Source organism: Mixophyes fleayi, chromosome 10 (genome assembly GCF_038048845.1).
Source record: "Mixophyes fleayi isolate aMixFle1 chromosome 10, aMixFle1.hap1, whole genome shotgun sequence".
Classification (NCBI taxonomy): Eukaryota; Metazoa; Chordata; class Amphibia; order Anura; family Limnodynastidae; genus Mixophyes; species Mixophyes fleayi.
Window position 1 is genome coordinate 14,276,591 of NC_134411.1, and position 24,408 is coordinate 14,300,998.

A 24,408-nucleotide genomic window follows, 5' to 3' on the forward strand; every position below is an offset into this window, starting at 1 on the left:
TACTGTTATGTGGACATATTATGCATTGTGTGAGTAATTATAGAGTTAGAAGGAAAATTGTAATTTACATTATACCCCGAATGTGCAGATTAGCTTCCTCCTATTTGAGTGAACTTGCATAAACCCCCAGACGGGCCAGTCCTGGTTTGGGTGCTCTATCCCGCCATCCAGATCAGGACAGCTTTGTTCTGAACCGTGAGAAAGTCAAGAAGTATTGTGGTCACTGCTGCTCTGGTGCCGCTCGCAATAAAGGGGTTTGGAGTCGAAGGGAAGCGAGATGGGGGCAACCTAGTGCTTTAAAAGTGCCAGGTGCCCAAATCAAGCCACAACCCTATCCTGAGGCTGTCTACCCAAATGTTGGAGGTTTGCACCTGTCGCCTACTCAGAGTGGGCTTCAAATACGGTTAAGAGTAGGTAGACGGTGCAATGTTGTACCACGGCAAAAACTTGCTGCGCTGCGGCAAATTTAGAGTTGGGACAGGTGTGCATTCTAACCAACTCTAAATCACGGTTAAAATAATGATGCCCACAATTGGTATGCTACATGCAAAACGCAGCCAGTATTTTCCTTGTAGGCAAAAACCCTCTAGCATTTGCAAACTTTGCATCACAACATGGATTGTCCAAGTGCAAATTTACACCCTTTAATTGAATTTACTCCTTACTCTAACTCAGTGATGGCTAACCTGAGACACTCCAGGTGTTATGAAACTACAAGCCCCAGCATGCTTTGCCAGCTAGCTAGTTATCTACTGGCAAAGCATGCTGGGGCTTGTAGTTTCACAACACCTGGAGTGTCACAGGTTAGCCATCACTGCTCTAACTGGAGTCCATTGTTAGCAGCTATTCTGTAGGACAAGTTAGAATGTAGCCACCATGGAGGGAGCCATCTTGTTGCCCTAACCATTATTCACTAGAATGCAACCAATCAGATCACTGAGCAAGTGGTGTCACAAAATGACTCCTCCCCCACTGTGTACAGGTAACACAGAAGAATTTATAAGGAGTATTTGTGGTTGCATTAGGTTAGAGACGATATCCTATGCTGTAATTGGATATTAAATTGAATTTGTTTTTTTTATTTTAATGAAACATTACATTGAAAATACATTTTGATCCTACACAATGATTTTGCAATATTCTTAATCATAGTGTAAATTTTTCCATAGGTTGTTCAAAGTTGAGCTTATGTGTTGTTTGTGTGATGATCAGGGAAAACAATCTGAGTGTGCACCGTGCACTTAAAGATCAAGTAACACTGACAGCGGAGAGTGCAAGGAAATTTGCTTCTCCTTGAAACACAGAATCCAGTGTGTAACATTCGTCCTTTAACATAAATAAGAATACAGGTGCTATCTGTTACGTGATCCAGCTCACCGATTGTCATGTTTGGTTCAGAGAAATGAGAAGTGAGTGCCAGAAGCCAGAAGCCAGGTAGTGATAGATGGGGGGAAGAGTGTGGTCTCATCATGGAAACTGATAAAGAGGTGAAAAGGGGAAGATGAATGTAAAGAGATGAAAACAAAAGAAAGAGAAGGGAACAAAGTGATGAATGGTCAATGTAATAAAATCATGTTATGACGAGGAAGGATGAAAGAAAGGGGAGTTAGATAGGGAAGAAAAGAGAGAAGAGAGAAGCGTAGTGGGACAGCCGCAAGTGTTAGAAATAGTATTACTGGATTTCAGGTTTTTGAAGGGTCCCATACTAAGCACCTCTTAGCGGAGGGAAGGGGGGTTCCACATTTCATGTGTACAAGCTTTCTGCTCCTTTTACCTGCTCAATTTCCAAAAATCATGACAGCCAAACCAAGCAAAAGTAAGTTGCAAAGGGACAAGCTCAGACCTTAAGACATATATAGGAGTTGGAATCTGCAGGGAGGGACAGGGGTTAGGGGGCTATGCCACCTTGGACTACAATGTGAGGGTGCCACTTTACAAATTTGGAGGGATGTGTTTTGAATTATTTATTGATTTAGCTATCTTAGCTATTTGGGTTAAAACCATTATTAAATATAATGTCCATACAAAGCAAACATTTAATGTTAAACTGTCCCTCCCCAGAGTAGCAGTAGCCTGATGTCTGGGACCCCTGTTGTATACGAGATTCCCAGCACCCCCCCCCCCCCCCCCCCCACCCACCATCCCCCCATTGGCTCTGCAATGGTCCATCCCTCTTCCCTAGGAAGGTACTGCAGCTGCTGATCAATCATAAGGTTCTGTGTATGTGTCTTTGTCTCTGATGGGCCTATTTATTAATGATTAAGTTTGCCCCCCATTAAGTATCAGCCCTTAGTGCAATGACATGGGATGATGCAACATGGCCATTTATTAAAATATCATGCCGGGACAGCGCCTCCGATAGGAGGCTGTCCCAGCAATAACTTTCCTTCACTAGCAAATCCTGATTCTGACCTGGGAGTAAATGTATCAAGCTGAGAGTTTTCCGGCGGGTTTGAAAAACCAATCAGATTCTAGTTATCATTTATTTAGTACATTCTACAAAATGACAGCTAGAATCTGATTGGTTGCTATAGGCAACATCTCCACTTTTCAAACCCACTTTTCAAATATTTTGAATTCTATTCTATTTAATTGGTGTAGACTGGTATTTACTTCCAAAGTGACACAGCCCCCGTAGTGAAAGAGTATCTAGCAAGAGGAAGATCTGTATGTATGGAAGTCCTCCTCAGTATGCATGTGGGATGGACCAACTGCAGTGTATTACATGGATGAATGTTATGTGTGTCTGCATTGTGGCATCACTCGAGGAGAGAGGGGGAATCTGAGGGAGGGGATTGTTATGAGCCGGGGATTCTGCGTGGGTAGCGAGGAGGGAAGAGCATAGCAACAGCAGCAGAGATATGAGCACATAGCTGGAGGGTCCTTACCACATTTTGAGAGCTTCCCACTGAGATACTCCATACAGTTATTGGGGTCTGAACAGCACAAGGGGAAAAACAGGGTGGGGGGGGCAATGAACCAAACATTCCCACACAAAACAGCCACCCCCCCAAATTTCCACACTCCAGTTGTTATTAATCCAAGTATGCTCTGATTGTGTATTTTAGAGTGTGAGGTATTCTGTTATCGGACCTGAGGTAGTGGACTTGTCACCTACACGTAGCTGAAGCAGCCATTTTGGGTGCTGATCTAAGATTCATAAGAGTGCAGCTCTTCAATACACTAGTGCTGTGGTGATGTCACTAGTTCCTAGTGAATTTATGGGCTGCATTCTCCAAAATGTTAACTCCCTCAAAATGTCTGGCTCAGCTACACATAGCTCATACTTGTCTACTCTCCTGTAATGTCCGGAAGAGCAGGTTATCTCCATGATCCTTGTGGAGGGGGGGGCGTTGTGATGTCGTTGCGTCATCATAACCCCACCCACTTCTATAAAATGCCGAAATTTGCAGCATTGAATAGCGTGGGCGGGGCTTAACACCATTACGCCCCACCCCCTATTCAATGCAGTGAATTTCAGCATTTATGGTGACGTGACGACATCAACACGCCCCCCCTCCACAAGGATCAGGGAGATAACATGCTCTTCCGGACATTCCAGGAGAGTAGACAAGTAATGAGCTATTTCTAAGTGACAGATCCACTCTAAGTCCTCATCGCTCTGAGGTTAGAGTCATGCATTTTACTAGTGCTTTTAACGCTATCACAATGAATGGAAACTGAACTGTATATAAGTCATTCTTTCCAATGACACCATACCACTTGTGTTTTTACTAGTGTTTGGGAATGCCTCTTTTTCATTCAATGCATTTCTCGCAAGTTAAACACTTTGTGCCTGATGCATTAAGGAAAGTAATGCAAAAAAATGAGCGAGTTTTCCCCTGGACAAACCATGTTACAATGCAAGGGGTGCAAACTAGTTTTTTATTTTGCACCCAAGGAAAATACTGGCTGTTTTTTCATGTAGCACACAAATGCTTGATAGCTTTATTTGTACACTGAAATTTAAAGTTGATCTAGGACGTGCCTTACCCCAGCTATAAATCTGCCATCACATTTTAAAATTTGCCTTCCCCTCCAATGCAACATGGTTTTGCCCAGGTGCAAAGTTACTCATTTTTATTTTGCTTTACTTTCCTTAATGAATCAGGTTCATTGTCCCATAGTGAGATCATACCGCTAGTAAAGACACTGACAACAACTGACATTTGCACCATTATGTGCGAGGCCTAAGGGCTGCTTTCTCCATTGTGCACTTTTATAAGTTACGATGTCTAGGGAGAACCATTGTACTTCCATTCTCAGGAGATCCAAGTGAATAGAATGTTCTAAGCAACCTTGCAATTCAAGGTCTGTAACACACACAGAGCTGGAAGACTGTACTAATGGTACTATGGTCATGAGAAGGAGATGAATCAGTGTTGCCAGTTCAGCCATCTAAAAGTAGACACAGGAAATACACCAGCTGCTCTGGGAATACTTAAGATACATAAAGCATACATGCATGTAATGGTCTAGAAAGTGTATTCTCTGTGAGCTCGATTTAATTAGGAAAGCGTTCAGCTGCTATTCCACCATCAGAAGGGAGTGGAGTTCACACTCTCCCCAGGAGGGTATATATCTATCTATCTATCATACTTGCCAACTCTCCCTGAATGTCAGGGAGACTCCCTGAAATAGGGGTGATCTCCCTCACTCCCTGAAGAGTCTCCCTGATGCTGAGCCAGTACAAGACGTGGTTTTAATCAAAGACTGGTAACACAACATGACTTCAGTAATGGAGACAGAAATGTAAAAGACACTTCAGTCTCTAGAGATTCATTAGCTGCTTTTCTTTAACGCATAGTTGCCTACTCTCCCGGAATGTCCAGGAGACTCCCGCATTTCTGGGAGACCTCCCGGGCTCCCGGGAGAGCAGGGCAACCTCCTGGTTCTCGCCCCCGCAATAGATAAGTTGCGGGGGGGCAGGGCTTAATGATGCAAAAATACGCATCATCTTAGCCCTGCCCCCTGCTGTAATTGGACACAATTGTGACCATCGTTTAGGGTGTGAGGCCAAAATGATGTGATTCGTCAAGCCCTGCCCCTCCCACACGCCCACCTCCCCCAGGATCTCCCTGAAGCCAACAAGGAAAAGTTGGCAAGTATGATATATAATTTATATATATATATATATATATATATACACATACATACATACATACATACACATATATATTTTATACACACATACGTATACATACAGTGATTGAAGTAGGGGTGTATATGGTGGTATGCTATACCGCCACTTCCCCCACTGACTTAATTATGAAACTATCACATTCCACTCACTCACATCTTCCATACCGACACTTCAATCACTGTGTGTGTGTGTAAAACGCATGTTTATATTTTAAATCGCTGATCTGGCAACACTAGGTTGGATCCTAACACACATTTCTAAGAATTCTATTTAGAAAACAAAACATTTGGTATAATGACACAAATATAATAATACGGTGCAGAGATGTCTTTCCACAGAAATAATATATACAGCACAATTGGTTATAGAGGGACTGTACTTTACATATAAGCCTAATAAGGCAGATGCCTTGGGAACCACTGTACTTGGGTCAGTAAAACCACAGATTTTGTTCCTTCACTTTATATTTAAAGATTAAATGATGAAGGAGCAGCATTGATATGATGGATGGATACCCTTGTGGATAGAACATTGAAACAATGAGAACAGTTAGAGATAGTGTAAATCCAAATCAGCTAAAAACAAACGTCGTAATAGATGGAATTTGTATGTAATCCCTATGAGTCAATGCTTTACCCACTGGGTATTCAGGGCATAAGTCTGGTCAGTGCTGTAACATAAAAACGAAATAATGAGAATAATTGCATTGCAAGCTTTTAGGTTACTTAATCAAAATCCATCAGATCATAATGACGGTAAATACAATGATTTGACCACTATTGGTGTGTGTGCTGTAATCATCCCACCCCAATAACAGGCCCCATGTCAGAAATGATCCAACTGCTTAGCCCAAAGGTTGAACAGTCAGATCTTGTTCAATTTCTTCACCTGTCTGTGTGGCAGACTAAGGGGTATATTTACTAAACTCCGGTTTTGAAAAAGTGGATGTTGCCTATAGCAACCAATCAGATTTGCGCTGTCATTTTGCAGAATGTACTAAATAAATGACAGCTAGAATCTGATTGGTTGCTATTGGCAACATCTCCACTTTCTCAAACCCACAGTTTAGTAAATCTAGCCCTTAGGGTCACATTTACTAAAGGGCGGTTTGATGACACTGACAGTTATAAAGCTGAAAACCACCACTTACAGATCACCATCCCGATTTTTAATATGATCAAAATACAAACAGCCAGATTTACTAAGCTGATGTTTGACAAACCGATGGGAAGATAGACTGAAAAATAGAGGTGGTTGTGAGAGGTGAGATTGGGAGAGGAGGGCAACCTCCCGCTTCTTGCCATAGATAAGTGGTGGGGGCGGGGTTTAATGATGCAAATATTATGTCATCTTGGCCCCACCCCCTGCTGTAATTAGCCAAAATTGTGACAATCGTTTATGTGATTCATCAAGCCCCGCCCCCGCACGCCCACTTCCCCGGTGTCTCTCTGAAGCCACGAGGAAAAGTTGGCAAGTATGGTATATAGCAATACGGGCGTATTTGATTTTATCATGCATTATAGGGTGAACAGAGCAGGTGCAGAGTCACAGGGATCATTGATCCTGAGCCAGCTACATTTCCCGTGCAGGGAAGGGACTTCATACTTAAAAACACATTTCAGCCCCCCTGTCTCAACACGTCCTTAGATTTGATGCCTGTCCATCAGGACCATTCATTTACAGTTTATCACTAGGTATCACTCATTTTTTATAACATTTTATTTATTTAATACCTTTGTCCAGTGTATACATTATGTATTGTGCCTTTTCAGCTTCATTTGTGAACCTGGTCTGATGAAGGGGTCTTGGAGTGCTAAAAGCTTGCAATGTAATTGTTCTTGTTTATCAGCTTACCATTAACAGGTATCACTTTTATGTTACTTTTCTATTGACCAATAAAAAGGTATCCACTGCCCCTAATGCTGACGGTTGATGCTTTGAAGATTACGATTAGTGACATCTAGTGGTCAGAGTTTGCATTGCAAAATAAGGGCACCTTGGCTCACTTTGTATTATAGTTTATCAGTGGGTATTGTCTGCCAACATGAGTCATGTTACAATGTGATAATATTCTTCTTCTGCTTTCCCTCCTTATTCTCCAATTACAATTATATTAAGGAGCTTTGGCAGCTGGTGTAAAAATAAGTGCTTTTGCTAGTGCTTCTTTAATGCTAGTAAAACCATGTAATGGAACCCATTGGTTTCAGTGACCCAAAACCCAACAGCATTTACGGGAGTATGTGCTGTAGTGATGTTTTTTGAACGCTGCATCCATTTATGTACATTCACCATCAGTGAGGAATGGAGGTCCATTGAGTGTGGTCCATTGAATCCCTACTGGGCTGCAAGAGCTTCTTAATATCACATGCAATCAAGCGTGACAATGCAGTGTTAGTGGCATTTAGTGCACTGCCAGTGGGTAACCAGACTAAATTAATTAATCAACTGATCTTTTTATTTACACAAGATAATTAATTCATTCCAGTGTTCTTGAAATTGTAAGAAAGCAGAAACAGAATATTGTAAGATGGCTCAGTATGGAAATGGATTTTAAAAAGTATGATTTCCAGGTCAGCCGTTTAGAACTTGACACATATAATATACCTAGGATGTATGTTTGGATTGGAATTAAATTGCACATGTTGTCTATACACAGTGGAGTAAATGGGCTGAACCTGAAATCTATGGGAATACAGCCAATCAATTCACAGATTCTTAATTAATTGACATATATGGATATCAGTTCAGCCCATGATGTATTTAGTGATGTCATGGACTCCTAGTGAATAGATGCATAGGAACATGGGTTCAGCCCATAGAATAGCTTCCTCCAGTGTGTGTAGGTGACAGGCACACCTTAATCAGATGCATTCTCCATGCTGTGTATAGTAACACCTGTAAGCTTACAGCAAGGATCTAACCTAATTCCAATGCAGCAGGACTATTTCACATGTATCTAACCTAATTCCAATGCACCAGGACTATCTCACATGTATCTAACCTAATTCCAATGCAGAAGGACATTTCACATGTATCTAACCTAATTTCAATGCACCAGGACTATTTCACATGTATCTAACCTAATTCCAATGCAGCAGGACTATTTCACATGTATCTAACCTAATTCCAATGCACCAGGACTATTTCACATGTATCTAACCTAATTCCAATGCACCAGGACTATCTCACATGTATCTAACCTAATTCCAATGCAGCAGGACTATCTCACATGTATCTACCTAATTCCAATGCACCAGGACTATTTCACATGTATCTAACCTAATTCCAATGCAGCAGGACTAAGCCACATGTGCCTGGTTATAAAAGGCTGACATGACAAACCAATATTTTCCACCAGCATGACCCATGTGTCTGTTACACAGTGACCAGCGCCTTTATTATTACAATTGTTTTTAGTAGGTGTACAAAACAAAGCCTGATACCCCTAACCCAGCAGTCCTGAGAGGTTTCCTCCTTGTACAGTGATAACAATCAGAGCTATAACTGAACAATGCTCTGACTATATCTATGGTGTGGATCCTTAGCATGCTGGCTGCATTATAATAAAACCAAGGGGTTATGTATACAAGTCAGTAAATAAGGGAGCTTCATCTCTCACCTGAAAGCTGCAGTACAGACGGCTGCTCATGGGAGCTCAGAAGCTGAGTCTGAATTGTCTCCACAACCCGTTTGAACCTCCTGCTGGGACCTGGAACAAGGGAAAAATCACAGAGACGTCATCACCTACAACATGTATCACCCTCCTAAGCACTTTACAGTTTAAACCAGTACACTGACAAATGCATGTAGATTACACAGGTAAAAATATTAACCTTCTTCCAAAAAGTCAGGTTGTACCGACAAAGCATTCACTATAGAGATCTCTTGTGCATATCACTACTTGGTGATCCCAGACAGCAGGCCACCACTCTATAACTGCAAGTGTACACATAGGAGAGGTTTCCAGCTACGGGGAAGGTAGTGGGCGACACTAGCAATGTAAATACTTGTTCACGCACTTTACATGCTAGGCTGAGATGAAAGCAGCCGCAGAGAGATCTCTAGGAGATGTATCTTTTGCGGGTGCTTTCTCCTGGTGCAAAAGACCTTGCTATATTCAAGAAAGAAGTAAAAAAAATAATTATTTTAAAAAAAGGTGTGCAGCCCCTCCCAAACAGCTTTACCAAGCCTTGTGCTGTTTGGGGGGGTAGCAGGAACAATTTTTTTTTTAATTTTACATTTATTTATTTATTAATTTATTTATTTGCTTTACAAAGTCACTGTGACTGATACATTTAAGTGTATCATGCACACCGGCCCATAAGGCAGAGGTGTGTTTGTGCAATTTGCATGATGTTCTTTAGATCCGTGCGACTTGTGCGGGATGCAATCTACACTTCCGATTTCAGTGTACATTGCGTCCGACTCTACATCAGGCCCTTGACGTGCAAACCCAAGCTTGGAGAACAAACACTGGCGATAAAGGGGTCTAACTAGGAAACCAAATCACAATGGTAAAGACTGGATCCCAAATATCTTCAGAAAGAGAGGAAAGGGGCACCGCAGAGCCTCAAAACAGTAATTACAAAAATAAACATACCATCTGGAGACTAAGTCCACAAACATGCTCAGTTGGTATAGGAAGAAATAACTACCAGAGACTAAGTACAGGAACATGCTCAGTTGTATAGGAAGAAATAGCTAGCAGAGAGCATGTTTAGTTGGTATTCCTGGTTTTCACCACTCTCCAGCTGCCTCTGATGATTCCTGATTACCTTTAAATAGGGGCATTTAGCATTGCAGCTTTGCTAGATCATTGCTTGTTACTATGCTGCAATCGCTGAGTCCGTCTGACTGTTATTTTGGATATTCAATCTTTGTTGAATCCCCTGATAATGTGGACTTCAATTGTCCCTGACCTTGGCTTGTTATTTGGATTATCTTTTGTGTGCAAGCCAGCTATTCCAGCCTTGTTCCCTGTTCAGCATATCTGCAAGTATTCCCAGTGTCTTCATGTATGTAATCCTTACGCTCCTACAGCTACAGTGTGCTTCCAGTGCTGTAATTGCTCAGTCTGCCTCATCTGCAGACCTGCCATTGTATAGCCTGAATATCTGCATTACAACTGCCACCTTGTCCAGCTTGTCCTCCAGCCACTGAGGTCCATTGTCTAAACCTGTGCCTATTTACACTGCATACTTGGTTCATGTCTACCAGGCAATACAGCGTTCTGGTTTTATCTTAACATCTGTTTTCTGCACTTCAGTTTTGTGACACCTTTTCAATTTGATTACACATGTATGTGGTAAATTGGACAGAACTGGCTGTTTTGCACTCGGGCAGAGTTGCCTTGATCACATAGGTCTTCTCAGTATGGGAATTTATTTTCTTCTTTCATTCTCCCTTCTCTGCTTTCCTGTTTTCTTGTCTTTATTTTCTTTCTGTTATCCCTCTATCTTTTGTTTTCCCAGGTATTGTTTACAAAACCGTTATCTTGATTGTTTAAGTGATATCTGTTTCATTTTTATCTACTCTTCAAAATCCAATGGACATTTATTGAATGAGAAAAGGAAAAAGATTATGATCGGGGAAGAATGATTGACCATAGCATTAAGTCATTTGACTCTCATAAAACAATTGAACAGGGTGGTTACATAGCAATGGTTTCCAGTGATCAGGAAGGCAAAATATAGAATACTCTCCGCTTGCAGCATCAAATTGGCAGTTTAAGAGGGTGTCTCTGTTCTGAAGCCAATATAGCCCATTAAATAATTTCCTATTGTTGAATCAGTCAAGGGAATAAATGGGTCAAAGCTTCTAAAAAGGAAAAGTTGACATGCTGCCCATAGCATCAGATTCTAGTTATCATTTTCTAGCATTTTACTAGAGAAATTATCGCTAGAATTTGATTGGTTGCTATGGGCAACACCTCCATTTTTCCTGCTTTAAAAGAGTTGAAAGATTTACCCCAAGGTCCTGAAAATGTTTGCATTGCCACACTGCCTGTTTTTTCCACTGGATTTAAATGAAGTTTGAAAAAAATAAAATAAAAAGGTATTTTACCCACTGTGACCTAAGTCTACTCTAAAACCTTACTTATTGGACCGTACAATAATAAAAAATAAAAATAAAAAAATAAAAATAAAAATAACTGTTACCAGAGACTGTGAAAATCTTATATTACATGGTTATTACACTACTGTTAGATACTTCCCAACATTTATACATAAAGAACTGGTTCAAAATAACTCCTACCCAAACTCTGCCCCAAAACTTCCACTTTTGGGCAAAGCATAACCCATCTTTAGCATAGTTATAGCGACAGAACTGAAAACATATTAATAAAGTTTTGTCAATTTGAATAGTGGAAGCCGGAAGAAGTGGGTGTTGGCAGCCTGTGATAGGGCAGTGCTACTGCTCACATACCATGTGTTACGGCTCCTGCTGGAAACCAGATAAGCTCTTAGAACAGGGGTGGCCAACCTGCGGCTTTTGAGCCGCATGCGGCTCTCAGACTTTAAATTTGAGGCTTCTGGCTGGCTGGGTGATTCTCTGTGGCTGTCGGCACCGGGAGCACTGCTGACAACCACAGAGAATCACCCACCCAGCCAGGAACCTCAGCGCATCTGACAGCAGCCTGCATCATGTGACCTCCTCTGCATAATGGATGGAGGTCACATTATCACTGGTATCCAATCAGGGAAAGAGGAGGGGAGTGTGTAGTCTGCTCTACCTCCTTCCTCTGAGCGGGCTCCAGCATCTGTGTGACAGGTAAGTAAGGGCATGTGAGATTTAGCTGATGGCATTTGGGGATATCTGTTTGAATGTGTGGAGGTTTGTTTGGTGTGTATGGGGCATGTGGTAAGGCTGATTGGCATGTATGGGGCATGTGGTAAGGCTGATTGGCATGTATGGGGCATGTGGTGAGGCTGATTGATACGTATGGGGCAAGTGTGGAGGTTTGATTGGCATGTATGGGACATGTGTAATCGATTCAGACTTACCTCCAAACACACCCTGCAGATTTCCGATCGCACCATCATGCTGACAGCTACTCGTATGAATACACAGGTTAAGCCTTTAACCTGCGGGGTTCCGACATTGCTGCTTTAAATTAACAGTGATGGAGGTCGCAGTGACGTGAAAGTGTACTGCCGGACACCTTTGTATTAGTATGAGTAGCTGTCTGCATGATTAGACTTAACCTGCACATTTGAGTCCAAGATTTACTGGTTATGGTAAGGGGCATGAATTGACCAGATGGAACGTTCCTAGGAGTCTTATGTCTGGCATAGATCTCACAGGACAAAACTAATTCTTTTGCATCTTATTTCACTGATGGCCACCAGACTGAACGAATTAGCAATTTCAATGATTTAATAATACCAGGATGACCAGAGATTTTGGAGGAATAAAGGTAAGAAAGAACAGCTTTTCTAAAAATGGTTGAGCCGGAGTCCCAGGAGGAGCTTGATCTTGAACCAGCGACAACTGAGTCAAGAGGTATTGAGTAAGACAAGTTAAAATGGATGAAGGAGGAATTAGGGGTAGATTTCTAGTGCTAGGATCTTGTCTAGGAAGGAAACTTCGGGTTAATGCGTCGGCTTAGAGGTTTTTTGAGGCAGATGTAAAGGTAATAATAAAATTAGAGTGAGTGAAGTACAATGCCCATCGAGCCTGTCTGGAATGTAATCGTTTTGCAGATTCCATATATAACAGAGTTTTATAGCCGGTAAAGATGGTAGTAGTATGGTTGGTTCCTTCCAGCCAATGTCTCCAGTCTTCAAAGGCCCATTTGATAGCAAGAAGTTCACGATTGCCAACACTATAGTTGGATTCTGCCAAAGAAAACTTTCAGGAAAGAAGGGCACATGGATATATCCTCTTCTCAGTTTGATCCGCTTGTTAGAGGATAGCTCCAGCACCCACATCAGAAGAGTCAACCTCGATCATGAAAGACAATTCTGGATTACGATGAAGCACTGGAGCAGAGATGAATGCTTTTCTTAAGATAGCGCAAGCTTCCACAGCTTGAGTAGACCACACTGTTGTGTCAGCCCCCATTTTGGCAAGGTCAGTAAAGAGTACAACCAAGACAGAGAACAAGAGAATAAATCTTCTATAGTAGTTGGCAAATCCTAGGTACCTTTGGATGGCATTAAGGTTGGTGGGCTGAACCCAGTCTAACATGGCTTTAAGTTTACTGGGATCCATGGAAAAACCTTCAGAGGAGATAATAAATCCAAGGAAGGAAACCTTGGCAACTACAAATTTGCATTTTTCTAATTCAGCAAATAACTGATGCACCCAAAATTTCTGAAGGACTTTCTTTACATGGAATTCCAGAGAAGGAGAATAGACCAGTATATTGTCCAGATACACAATGACAAACTTGTCCATGAAGTCACGGAACACATCATTGATTAATTCTTGGAAGGCCGCAGGAGACCAAAGGACATTAAAAGATATTCATAATGTCCTGATTGAGTGTTGAATGCAGTCTTCCATTCATCATTCTCTTTAATTCGAAATAAATTATAAGTCCCACAGAGGTCTATTTTAGAAAAAAAATTGTAGCTGCCTTGAGTTGATCAAATCATACAGAGATCAAAGGTAACTGGAAAGTATTCTTGATGGTGAATTTATTTAGACCAATAAAATCAATACATGGTCGAAGACTCCCATCTTTTTTAGAAACAAAGAAAAATCCTGATCCAGCTGGTGACTTGGAAGGCCATATAAAGCCTTTAATGAGGTTTAGCCAAGATACACACACAGCGGCAAACAGATAGAAAGAGTCCTGGCTGCCTAGCAACAGCCGAGACAGAAGAGTCTCGTCGAGCCGCTGCGATTAGCACCTCGGCTCGTGATACCATGTGTCTCAGATGCCCACCTCATTATGCACCCCCTTTCAAGTTCTTTCTGGAGGCTGAAATAGCATTGTGGCTTTATTCAGAGCTGGGAGGGCAAACACTTTAAGGTTCACAACTACTATGAGTGATATATACCAAACATCTTTATTTACCATTCTCCTGAAAGTTTCCAGATTGCAAATGTGATTCAACCAGCTTTTTGAAAAGTCTCCTAAATGTGCACCAAATCAACATCTCTTAAGCTTCTGAAAACACAGTTTAGACCAACCATTTAAATTAATGCTTTACCTACAGCACTACAGTCTGTCTGTAAATTGGATTCTGTCTCAACAATGGCACATGTCATGCTCAGAATTCCTAGTGGGTAATTCATTGCTTCACAGTGTTGCCATGTAAATTGTGTTCTCAGAAGTGACAGCTACTGCAATGGAGATGCCTATTTACATTTTAGTCACTAGGGAGCAAGTGTGGTCCACAGAGAGCCTGGGAATACATATACAGTTGGGAAACACTACAAAGGAAAATATTCATTAAAATCAGTTGGTTTTAGGAGCTACGAAGGTTATTATCAATAAAGAGCGACAACCAGAGCACTGTAATGTAAGGCCGGTTCTCAGAGTAGCCCTTTTAAAATAATTCATTAGTTTACCTCCCTGTCTATGTCATGCTGCTTATGTCTTGATAAATTCCAGCCCCCGCTTCTATAACACCAAACCTTGCCCAGCCTATACAAGATGTCAAACATAGACACATGCTGCCAATGTCTAAAGCCGATCCTGTGTGTAGAGCCAGAGAAAAGGGACAGAAGTAAATCTTTAGAACCCATATAAAGAGACAGGTGGTACACATGTGAGGATACCTGATAGCAGAGTAAAGGTGACAGAGTATATCCCGCAGTCCTTCTGCTTCTCCCCACTTTCCGTATATGTAATATCCACTTGAAACTTCACCGGTTTCTGGAAGACAGACGGACCCCCTGTGGACTTGTACTCTGCTCGGAAACTGGTTTGTGAGATCACACTGTGACTGAGACTTGGGATCTGCAGGAGAGACAGAACCCATTAGAGGAGATGCACAGTATAAAAGTATAACACAAAGATAAGCTAAAACCTCCACAATTATAAGTCTATGTATAAAAGTAGTGTGTGTGTATAAACATATAAATAATAATGGACCATTGTATTTTTCATTAAGTATTTTTTGTATGCAAAGTATCTTTTTGGCTGTATTATCCTATGTGTCCAGTATCACACCTTAAAATCTCAAGTGTTATTTGGGGATGGGAACTTTAACTTGAACTTAAACTAGGATGATCATCTTACTGAGAGAAAGGCTTGTACTATATCAGCTTTAATGGAACTTAAAGGCTTGTCTTTAATGACCACGAAGATCTGATCCTCCTTCTCCAGAGTGAGAAAGTTACCAAACCAAGACTTTTTGGCCAATCTGGGAAGAAAACAGATTAAAAGATCATGAACAACGATGAAGAGATACTATAATTGTTAAAATAAGACTAAAACAAAATGCAGTGATCCAAACTAATGGAGACATGATGGGATTTAGGGTGAAGAGAGTTTATCACTTAGACCAATGTTTTACCAATCCCACCAATCTATAACTTGATCCAATTTGACAATAGCCTCAACTACATATTATTTTACCAATTATTACCTAAATAAATAAAGATGTGTCTGGGCACCATGGGAGCCATAATTGTCTACCTTATAGACACCTTGTAGACACCTTGACTGTAAGACTCAACAACCAGTATCTAATGTAATTAATGAACTGTGGTGAAGTTGGTCCAATTGGATACGTCGAAGTGGTTAAGAGTCGGAACTATACACACTACTCACTCTGGAGATGATTCCGGTGTCAAGTTGGTCATTTCATCAGCTGTGGGGACTGAACACATAATAATAACTTATTATTAATAATATATTATTGCTAAGTTTTATTATAATTCCTATATATCAGTGCTTCTCTTCTTCTCTCCCTTACAGCAAATGCACAGGACATTACAGCCCAAATAATGCTTTTAATGCCGTGCTATCACATAACAAAATACACTGGTTAATTTGCCATCGTGTACGGTTGTTTCAAGACAGCACTTATAAACACAATTAAATAATACAAACAATTTCTAAACAAAGTAATGCCACCATGAGACTGACGGTTGACGGTTTTATCTGTACTTTTAGGCCTTTACCATATGGCATCTGATTTCTGTTCGACATGCGGTTGTTAACTAGTGTTTATACTTTTGTTTGGGCCCCCCCCCCCCAAACAAAAGTATAAACAACAAATTCTCGAGAACACTGCATTGACCTCACTGCATTTAACTGAAGGATGCAAAATGTTTTGGAAACAATGGGTTTGTCAGACCTGTTTACATGCATTGTACTAATGTTAAAAACACTAGTAAACACGTCTTTGACTATGAGGCCTAAGGCTTCAATTTCAGTCTTGACAGCGGAGGGCAGGTTACCTTTGACCCCTGGTTCTAGCCACAGACAATAGCTAATGGTTAAAGCGGCATTAACACGGGAACAAACTCACAGCAAAGCCATGTCCTGCTGCCTTATGCATGGCTATATCTATTTCCTCTCACAGGAAATCTCCTGTGTGGCTACTGGCAATAAATGGCCACCTAACTACACAAGTGCTATCTAGTGACTGTGCAAAGCTTTGTACATTAATTGTCACACCATAGGAACTTCTCTCTCATATATAATGATAAGAGTGACTTAGGTTAGTCTTTGACCTGCTGGGGCTTTAACCTCCCCTGAGTGTTGACCTACCAGAAGATCAGAATAGGTCAAGCTCTGTAGAGAAACACAGCTCTCTGTTCATAGTAACTGCTGTCAGTATTTGTTATTAAACATTTATAAAGAAATAATGCAAAATACCACCAACTTTTACATGATATATTATTTCCATATTTAGAAGTAACTTTATGTTCACTTTGACTTTTCAATAAAGGTTCAAGACTGTGTAGCTGCACAAGTTACCTCCAATATATCACATGGACAGCTTGTTGGTTATGGCTGGCGATATGTTATATGTAGTATATGTGGGAGATAATCCTTGTGCTACATGCAGGGGTGTACGAACCGTAGGGGCAGAGGCGGCAGTTTCCCCATGATTTCTGTGTTTTGCCCCCCTGTGAACTTCTACACAAAAGCCTTCATGCTACTTGCTACTCTTTGAGTGATTTTGTCTGTTCTATACTTTTTAAATGATAGATTGTCTTAGTTTAACTACCAAATTGTCTTTAATATAGATTGCCTTAGTATACATTTAATACAGAATGATTGATTTGATTATTTTTTAAAAAAACCTAAATGTTCCGTTCATAAACATTTAATAAATAACCTGTATTAATAAGCAATTTAAATTTATAGCACATACTATAACCAATGAGGCACTGACTATAGGTTTAAAAATACTCCCAATCAAATGAGATTAGGCTGTCAGCGAAATCTGAATAAAAACTAGGATAAGGACACTGAAAAATGTAAATTTTTAAAATGAACAATTGAATTTATCTATCTTTCTAACAGCTATTTTACTGATTGGTAGTTAATATTAATAATAATAATAATAATATTTCTTTACATTTTGTATAGTAAAATAAACAATGAAACTGTGGTTTGCCAACCTCTGAAACACTATCAAAAATTAACATAGGATTGGGGGTCTTTGTATATCTACAGTCACTGTTACAACTGTCATAAAACGCAATACCAAACGTGACAAACAGAGGCTTCAAGGCCTATAGTAGTTCTTGGCCAAACCCCCAATGAAAATTTTTGTTCTTACACCCCTGGCTATGTGTATGAACTAGCGCCTACTGGACTTCCCTCATGAGTATATCCCTATTATTACATGTAACCACATTCTCTAACGCTGGCAGAAAACTCAATACTTAATTCCCTAATTCTCTGTCTCCAGCCACGACCCGCTACTCCCAACTAGAGGAAACAAGCAGCAGTTCATAGTTATTTTAGAAACACATCATTCTATTATATGTGTTTGTATTCCAATACTTTGTGACATTTATGTTTTTAGCACGTTGTTTTAGCCACTTTGACATTAGTAACCTTTTCGCTGTCCCACTATCTTTTCTGTGACTCATTTGTGCAGCTTCACTGGGTCTACTGACTATTTAGACATTACCTGATGAAACTCCTCCTATTTATTTTTCTGTGTCATGTGACAATATTTAGCCACCCACCCACTCCTCATTGTTCTCTTTATTTTAATTATCCCCTCTCACCTTGCAGTTTGCGACGATGGAATCTTGGTGACCCCAGGAAATTATTCTTGATAGAGTTCAGCCTTGTCCTCCAGGGCATCCCACCAATGCTGGGGCTGGATGGAGGGGTGGGAGAAGGGGTGCCCGCTGGACTTTCCTTGGGCGTGTGTACAGGCGTTCCCTTGGGAGTAGGGAGGGGGCTGCCACGGGGTGACGGATGAGGGGTAACCTGTATAAGGGGCACAGATTTGGGGGCCAGATCAGATGCGGGCAATTTGTTTGCCGTTCGGCCTGCATTATGCCCAGCGGGAGAGTTTGGAGCCCGCAGGGATACATTAGAAGAATTGGCAGCAGGAAGGGGGTTGGATCTGGTAGTCTGAAGGGGCTTCTCAGAAGTTCTGGGTTTGGGTGGGAAGGTGTGGGTTTTGGGATGAACTAGAGGGCAATCGTTATGCACCGAAGAATCAGAAGTTGGCGTTGAATGAGGAGAAGAAGCTGGGGTAGGGGGTTGGGTAAGGGCAAAAAACCTCCTTATAGGCTGTTAGAGAAAAAGTAGTAAGGAAGGCAAGAAAGACAGACACAGAAAAAGAAGGATAACAGAGAACCCAACAGAGAGAACACGATTGTGAAAGAGGAAAACGGAGGTAATATGAATATTGATGGGCACAAAAATAAGAGCGAAGGACAAACAGCAAAGAAACAGAAAGAGCCAAAGATTGAGATTGAAAAAAACAGGGAAATTAATAGAGAAATAAAGCCGTTTTGTGGAAAAGGGAAAGGTTTGATATTTGAGTAAGATATAGGGAGAATGAGGACGAGAAAGACACCCACATGCAGACACAGATTGACAGGGAACAGATCACAAACACATATTATAGCAAAGCAGCCATGGAAGGAGGGAGGGTAACGGTGTTGCCAATTAGGGGTGCACAGGGTCAGATGGACGGAATGGCAGCAGCCCACAAAGAGGACACAAGAATGGAAAAAAGAAAAAAAAGACATGCATGTTAGAAGCAGCACCCCAAAACCAGCCACAGCGAGAGGGCTCTCCAGCAGCAATGGAAACGTTGTCATAACATCTTCACAGACAATGGGATAAATCAGCAATCCTCACTACCCTTCTAGTATAAGTACTCCCAGGCCTAGCGGGAAACAATATGCCCATTGTACCTGTGGTCACAGGTGAATGGAGATTAGAAAGCCAGGCTTGGGGCGAAATATTTTTTAAGGCACTTTGGTCCTAAACTGCAAGATGAACTCTATACTAACATTCACAAATATATAAAAATTGGAGGATCAATAAAGCACTATTTCAAGGTCTGCTGGTAACTATAGCACAGGGCAATGCACCGCAGGTGGCTCCACAAGCCCTAAATGAGGCTGGCTAGTGTCCTTCAGTAAGTTTACTGACAGAACTCTGTATGATCCTCCAGATCACAGTTTTATCTCCAATATCTTATTATCACATAAGCAACCTAAACTCTTACATACATATGTGTCGATGTTATTAGACACTCTTTTATACAAGGAGTCCCGTATTTTAAGTTTAGTGGGCAGGGAGTGAAATGTGCCAGCCACTCACATTCCATACCTCCAAATGTATTAACTGTTCAATTTGGGACAGTTGCCACACTTTGGGAGTGGCTGTATTAGGTTGGGGTAAGGCATCTCCCCCATGGGTGTGTCTAGTGCAGTTTTGGCTAACCTGTGACACACCAGGTGTTGTGAAATTACAAGTCCCAGCATGCTTTGCTAATATATAGCAGCCTATTGCTGAAAGGGTATGCTGGGACTTGTAGTTTCACAACACCACAACACCTGGAGTGTCACAGGTTAGCCAACACTAGTCTACTGTTTCTGAAGCACTAACCCCCCTTTCTTTCCCTACCCTAAAAAACCCTACATTGCTACAGTGAGGGTGAGCAGAACACACCTCCCATCAGTCCTATCAGCCAGGACAGTCCTCTAGAACCAGACTGTCCTGCTTGAACAGAGACAGTGGTGAGGTATGCATTGTAACTTTATTATTGGCAAGTACAGCGGCAAAAATTGAGGAGTGAAATGACTAACAAGTTTATTTTGTCTGGCATTGGGATTATTTGGGAAAGTATGTCCTAAAAAACCCAAATTGCTATCATGAAGCTTCTCTTTCACCCAGTGCTATTTGGTATTATAGCACTTATTATACAATGTGCACTGGGTCCCTTGATTTTAGGCCTAGGTGGTCCGCCCAGCGCACTTCAAGGTGCCCATAGACTGTCCTATGTTTGCCTGGTGTGACCACTGCTTATTTCCTGTGACCAGGTATGTAACCCGCAGCTACACCTGACCGTAACGGGAGATAGGTCTCTGCAGGTAAGTGCTCAGTAGGAAACTTCTGATTATTGGCCCTACCTAAGTGCCCAACACAAACAGTAAGGGAGAGGATCAAATAGTTTGGTGGACTGACCCGCCAGAGATTGGTTCATCTCTTACACATGAACATAGCATGGTCACTAGACACATTTCTACTCTACAGATTTGTGTCTATTTTTACTGTAGAAAACAGTAGGGAGGATTGCTGAGTTTATGCATCAGTGCATAGATAATAAGGAAGAGTGTGCATAATTACATAGAGCTCAATTAAAACATATTTATAGATTAAAATCACAAACATGGATACTGATAACATTATCCAGATACTATGAGACTAACCAGGCACCCTCAGATAATGTAAGAATATGGGAAAAATGCACCACCTAGTGTAAAGTAGGAGAATAGCAGGAGTCACTGAGTAGGTCTGAGCCCATTTAAGGGTAGAAGGCCGTAAGCCGGAAGCTTTAATGCAGGTCAAAGGACTCTGAGGTGACTTCTAATATCCTCATATTTTGCATTAGGATGTACATTATGGGTTGTAACCCAGAAGTTATATTAAAACAGGGAATGTTAGTTCCACATATTGCAACGTATGTTAAGCTGACACCAAATCATGCCAAAGTCTTCCCTTTCTGGTCAGTACTAACACTATAATTATATATATATATGTATATGTCACTCAATGCCCGGGCTTAATGACCGGCTGACAGGGGCCTCGTGCAATGTGGTTGCCGAAATTCATCAACTTCACCAGCCAAATTTAAAACGCCAATGAGTTTAAAGACATAACTTGCCTTTAGCACATTGCCGTTTTAAATTTGGTTGGCAGACTCGCCGAATATCGGCAATTTGCTAGTATCGCATGTTAATACATTTACCCCAATGTTTTCTTACCTGCCCAATACAACCTGGCTACTGTCTCCCTATTTCAGGCAGATCCAGTTATTTTAGCTTCATACAGCAGTGATTAAGTGTATGACTAAGTATCCAAAAGAGTCCATCTGGGCAGAGTACCTGCCTACGTCATTAGGTGATGGTATTATATCCTCTGGTGTCCTCACTAGTATTTTATAGAAAACTATAGTGAAAAATAAATTAGACCACCAATCACTCCGGCCTACATCTAACCCAAATTTTCCCCTAATAAATAACTTTTTAAATGCCCTCAAAGCTTTTAATGAATTCCAAATGTCTAAAGATGCCTGGCTAGTGTTCACATTATCCAGTGTCATCATTATCCATGTCATGTGCATATTTCACATATACACAAACACACACACAAATTATTGAGCCATGTTTGGCAGTCATGAATTTTGAATCAAACTTGCTCATAAAACATTGGTGCAATTGCACAAAATATAAAATGATCCCATCTTTTATCTCAAGAAATGTAAAGGTCCACACAACTCAATGTTTAGCTGCACATCAATATGTCAATTTTATAGCGTTTTGAAGCTATATAAAACAACATAAAAGTAAGTTGTTTTTATGTATAACCATGATGACTGCTCTGCATCTGTGTGTGTATACTGTATATAGGAAATGACTACATTATCTTACATACATATAAACACTAAATACGTAATAAGGCAGACTAACACAAGCACAAGTAAACAAAATAACGCCTCCTATCATCAGCATCTTGATATGATTGTGTAGTTACATGAAAGGAAAGTTCTAGGAAGACCCATAATGCTGTCAGTAACTAACAGAGAGGCAAAAATGGGAGGTGGGGCTCAGTAATAATTGGGAATTGGACTAAAGCAATAGAAAGATGACTCACCCTGGGACTGCTGATAGGGCTGGTGGAAAGTCCTGAAGAAGCACCGCTGATAGATCGCGACCTGGAAGACAATAGCGCAGTTCATAACTTATTCCACATAAATATGTTCATAGTACTGTGACATACTAGGCACACCGGCCTGCAGAAAGGGGTTAGTGCGTGCCGTGTACAATGCCAGTCATGTTTTAACAATCTAGGGCCTGATTCATTAAGGATCTTAACTTGAGAAACTTCTTATTTCAGTCTCCTGGACAAAACCATGTTACAATGCAAAGGGTGCAAATTAGTATTCTGTTTTGCACATAAGTTAAATACTGACTGTTTTTTCATGTAGCACACAAATATCAACTTTAAATTTCAGTGTACAATTAAGCTATCAAGTATTTGTGTGCTACATGAAAAAACAGTCAGTATTTAACTTATGTGCAAAACAGAATACTAGTTTGCACCCCTCAGCAGAATTGTAGGTCTATGTGGCCACTCTCCAAATTTGGGTTTGTATAGCCAGGTTAACATAAAACACCTAAAATGTTTATCATCTCCATCTGGTAAAAGGGAAACCAGAGGTCACTTACCTTTGCCCATGCTGTGCCATCTCGATAGCCCTGCGAGCTGGTACTGGTGATCCACCATCTGTTCCACTCAGAACCTCCATCGACTTTCTCTCTGGTCTTCTCTTCCCATGACGGGTCAACATGGGGGAGTCCACCCGCTTCCTGGGGGGGTCTATGAGAGAATGTTAGAATGACCCAAAGGAAATAAGCTAACTACAATTTGAGACTGAACGTATTTGCAGTATGTGTGAGTAGAGCGTAGAGGCACTTTACCAATATCTGCTCTTGGAGGGAGGTCTTCATCTTCTTGGCTAGGATACCTCTCCTTCCGGTCCAGTAACAAGAAATAAATCATCTTCTCCTGGTTTTCCCTGAACATCAAGAAAGAAGTGGCTTAGAAATGTATTCAGCTTGGCCAAGTTGTTACAATGCCTCGCTAGCGTCTGGCTTTATATTTATATTTCTTCATATAACGCTACCTATCTCTATAAATCCTGGTTCCTCTATATAAATCCTCCTATTTCTTCTCTCCCTCTGATACCAGCTTTTATTATATGTCACTACTCCCACTAGCCAGAAATCATCTTATTACTCTATATCAGAGGTAGGCAATCTGACAGCCAAAGACCGACAAGGGGAATTTACAAACGTGCAATATTACTCCTCTGTAGGTCATTTTCCTTTATGTGATGTCATGTGGAAGGGGCACATAGGTTTTAGCTTTTGATGAGAGTAGATGACAAGTTTGGGCGTTACTAGCTAAATACAGGTTGGGCAAATGAATGTGCCTCCAATTGGGCCCAAATTCAAAAATGAGATAACATAATATTGAAATAAAAAATAAGGGATGGACAGAGCAGATGTAGGGTGGCGTCCATGGCTTGCTGGCAACCGCATTGTTTCGTTTTCCCTGCAGAGGGATTTGGTTTTATGGGGGAGCTGGTAATCAGGAGTTGTTCTATACTGTCAATGGGATGTTTCTGTGTTAACCATCCAGGCTGGATACATACACACAAAGAGCCATGTAATAACAATATTGAAACACACAAAAGTCCACATGTAGTAAAGACAGTTTATGAGTAACACATAAAGGAGGTTGGAGCAAGTAGGATTTTAGAAAATAAAAGGACATGTTTATATTAATGCAGGGTTGGTCCTAAGGTGGTAGTAGTCTGGTCTGTGTAGTGATGCATTTATCTCCACCATGCAGATTTATAGCTGGACCCACAACCCGCATACGTACTCTCAGGACACATATCTACACCTTCATAAAATGACCTTTAATATCTGCAATAAATATAGTGATCTGGACTCTTACTCTTCAGATAACAGGTCCTGCAGTAATTTATTGCGGTCTCTAAAGCATCCTAGGGAGTGCATACTGTCCAACACATCCGGGTCCACATCCTCCAGCGATGGCAAAGACCCCATCTGTACCTTCC

General features: G+C 41.0%; 1 protein-coding gene across 7 annotated transcripts in view; it reads right to left on the reverse strand.

The window, feature by feature from the left end:
- Window positions 1-24,408, reverse strand: part of BRSK2 (BR serine/threonine kinase 2) — a 98,693-nt gene that overhangs the window by 4,735 nt on the left and 69,550 nt on the right. For 3 of the 7 annotated variants that reach the window (XM_075187912.1, XM_075187910.1, XM_075187909.1), the window contains exons 10-19: window positions 24,285-24,408; window positions 23,240-23,337; window positions 22,988-23,138; window positions 22,413-22,473; window positions 18,296-18,812; window positions 15,873-15,921; window positions 15,339-15,462; window positions 14,876-15,056; window positions 8,763-8,852; window positions 2,889-2,936 (exon numbers count right to left, since the gene is read on the reverse strand). The exon at window positions 24,285-24,408 is cut by the window's right edge and continues 41 nt beyond it. In XM_075187912.1, coding sequence (XP_075044013.1) covers window positions 2,889-2,936; window positions 8,763-8,852; window positions 14,876-15,056; window positions 15,339-15,462; window positions 15,873-15,921; window positions 18,296-18,812; window positions 22,413-22,473; window positions 22,988-23,138; window positions 23,240-23,337; window positions 24,285-24,408 — 1,443 coding nt within the window. Of the gene's footprint in view, window positions 1-2,888; window positions 2,937-8,751; window positions 8,853-14,875; window positions 15,057-15,338; window positions 15,463-15,872; window positions 15,922-18,295; window positions 18,813-22,412; window positions 22,474-22,987; window positions 23,139-23,239; window positions 23,338-24,284 lie in introns of those variants that run through there. The other 4 variants (XM_075187913.1, XM_075187911.1, XM_075187914.1 and 1 more) reach the window with 3 other exon arrangements.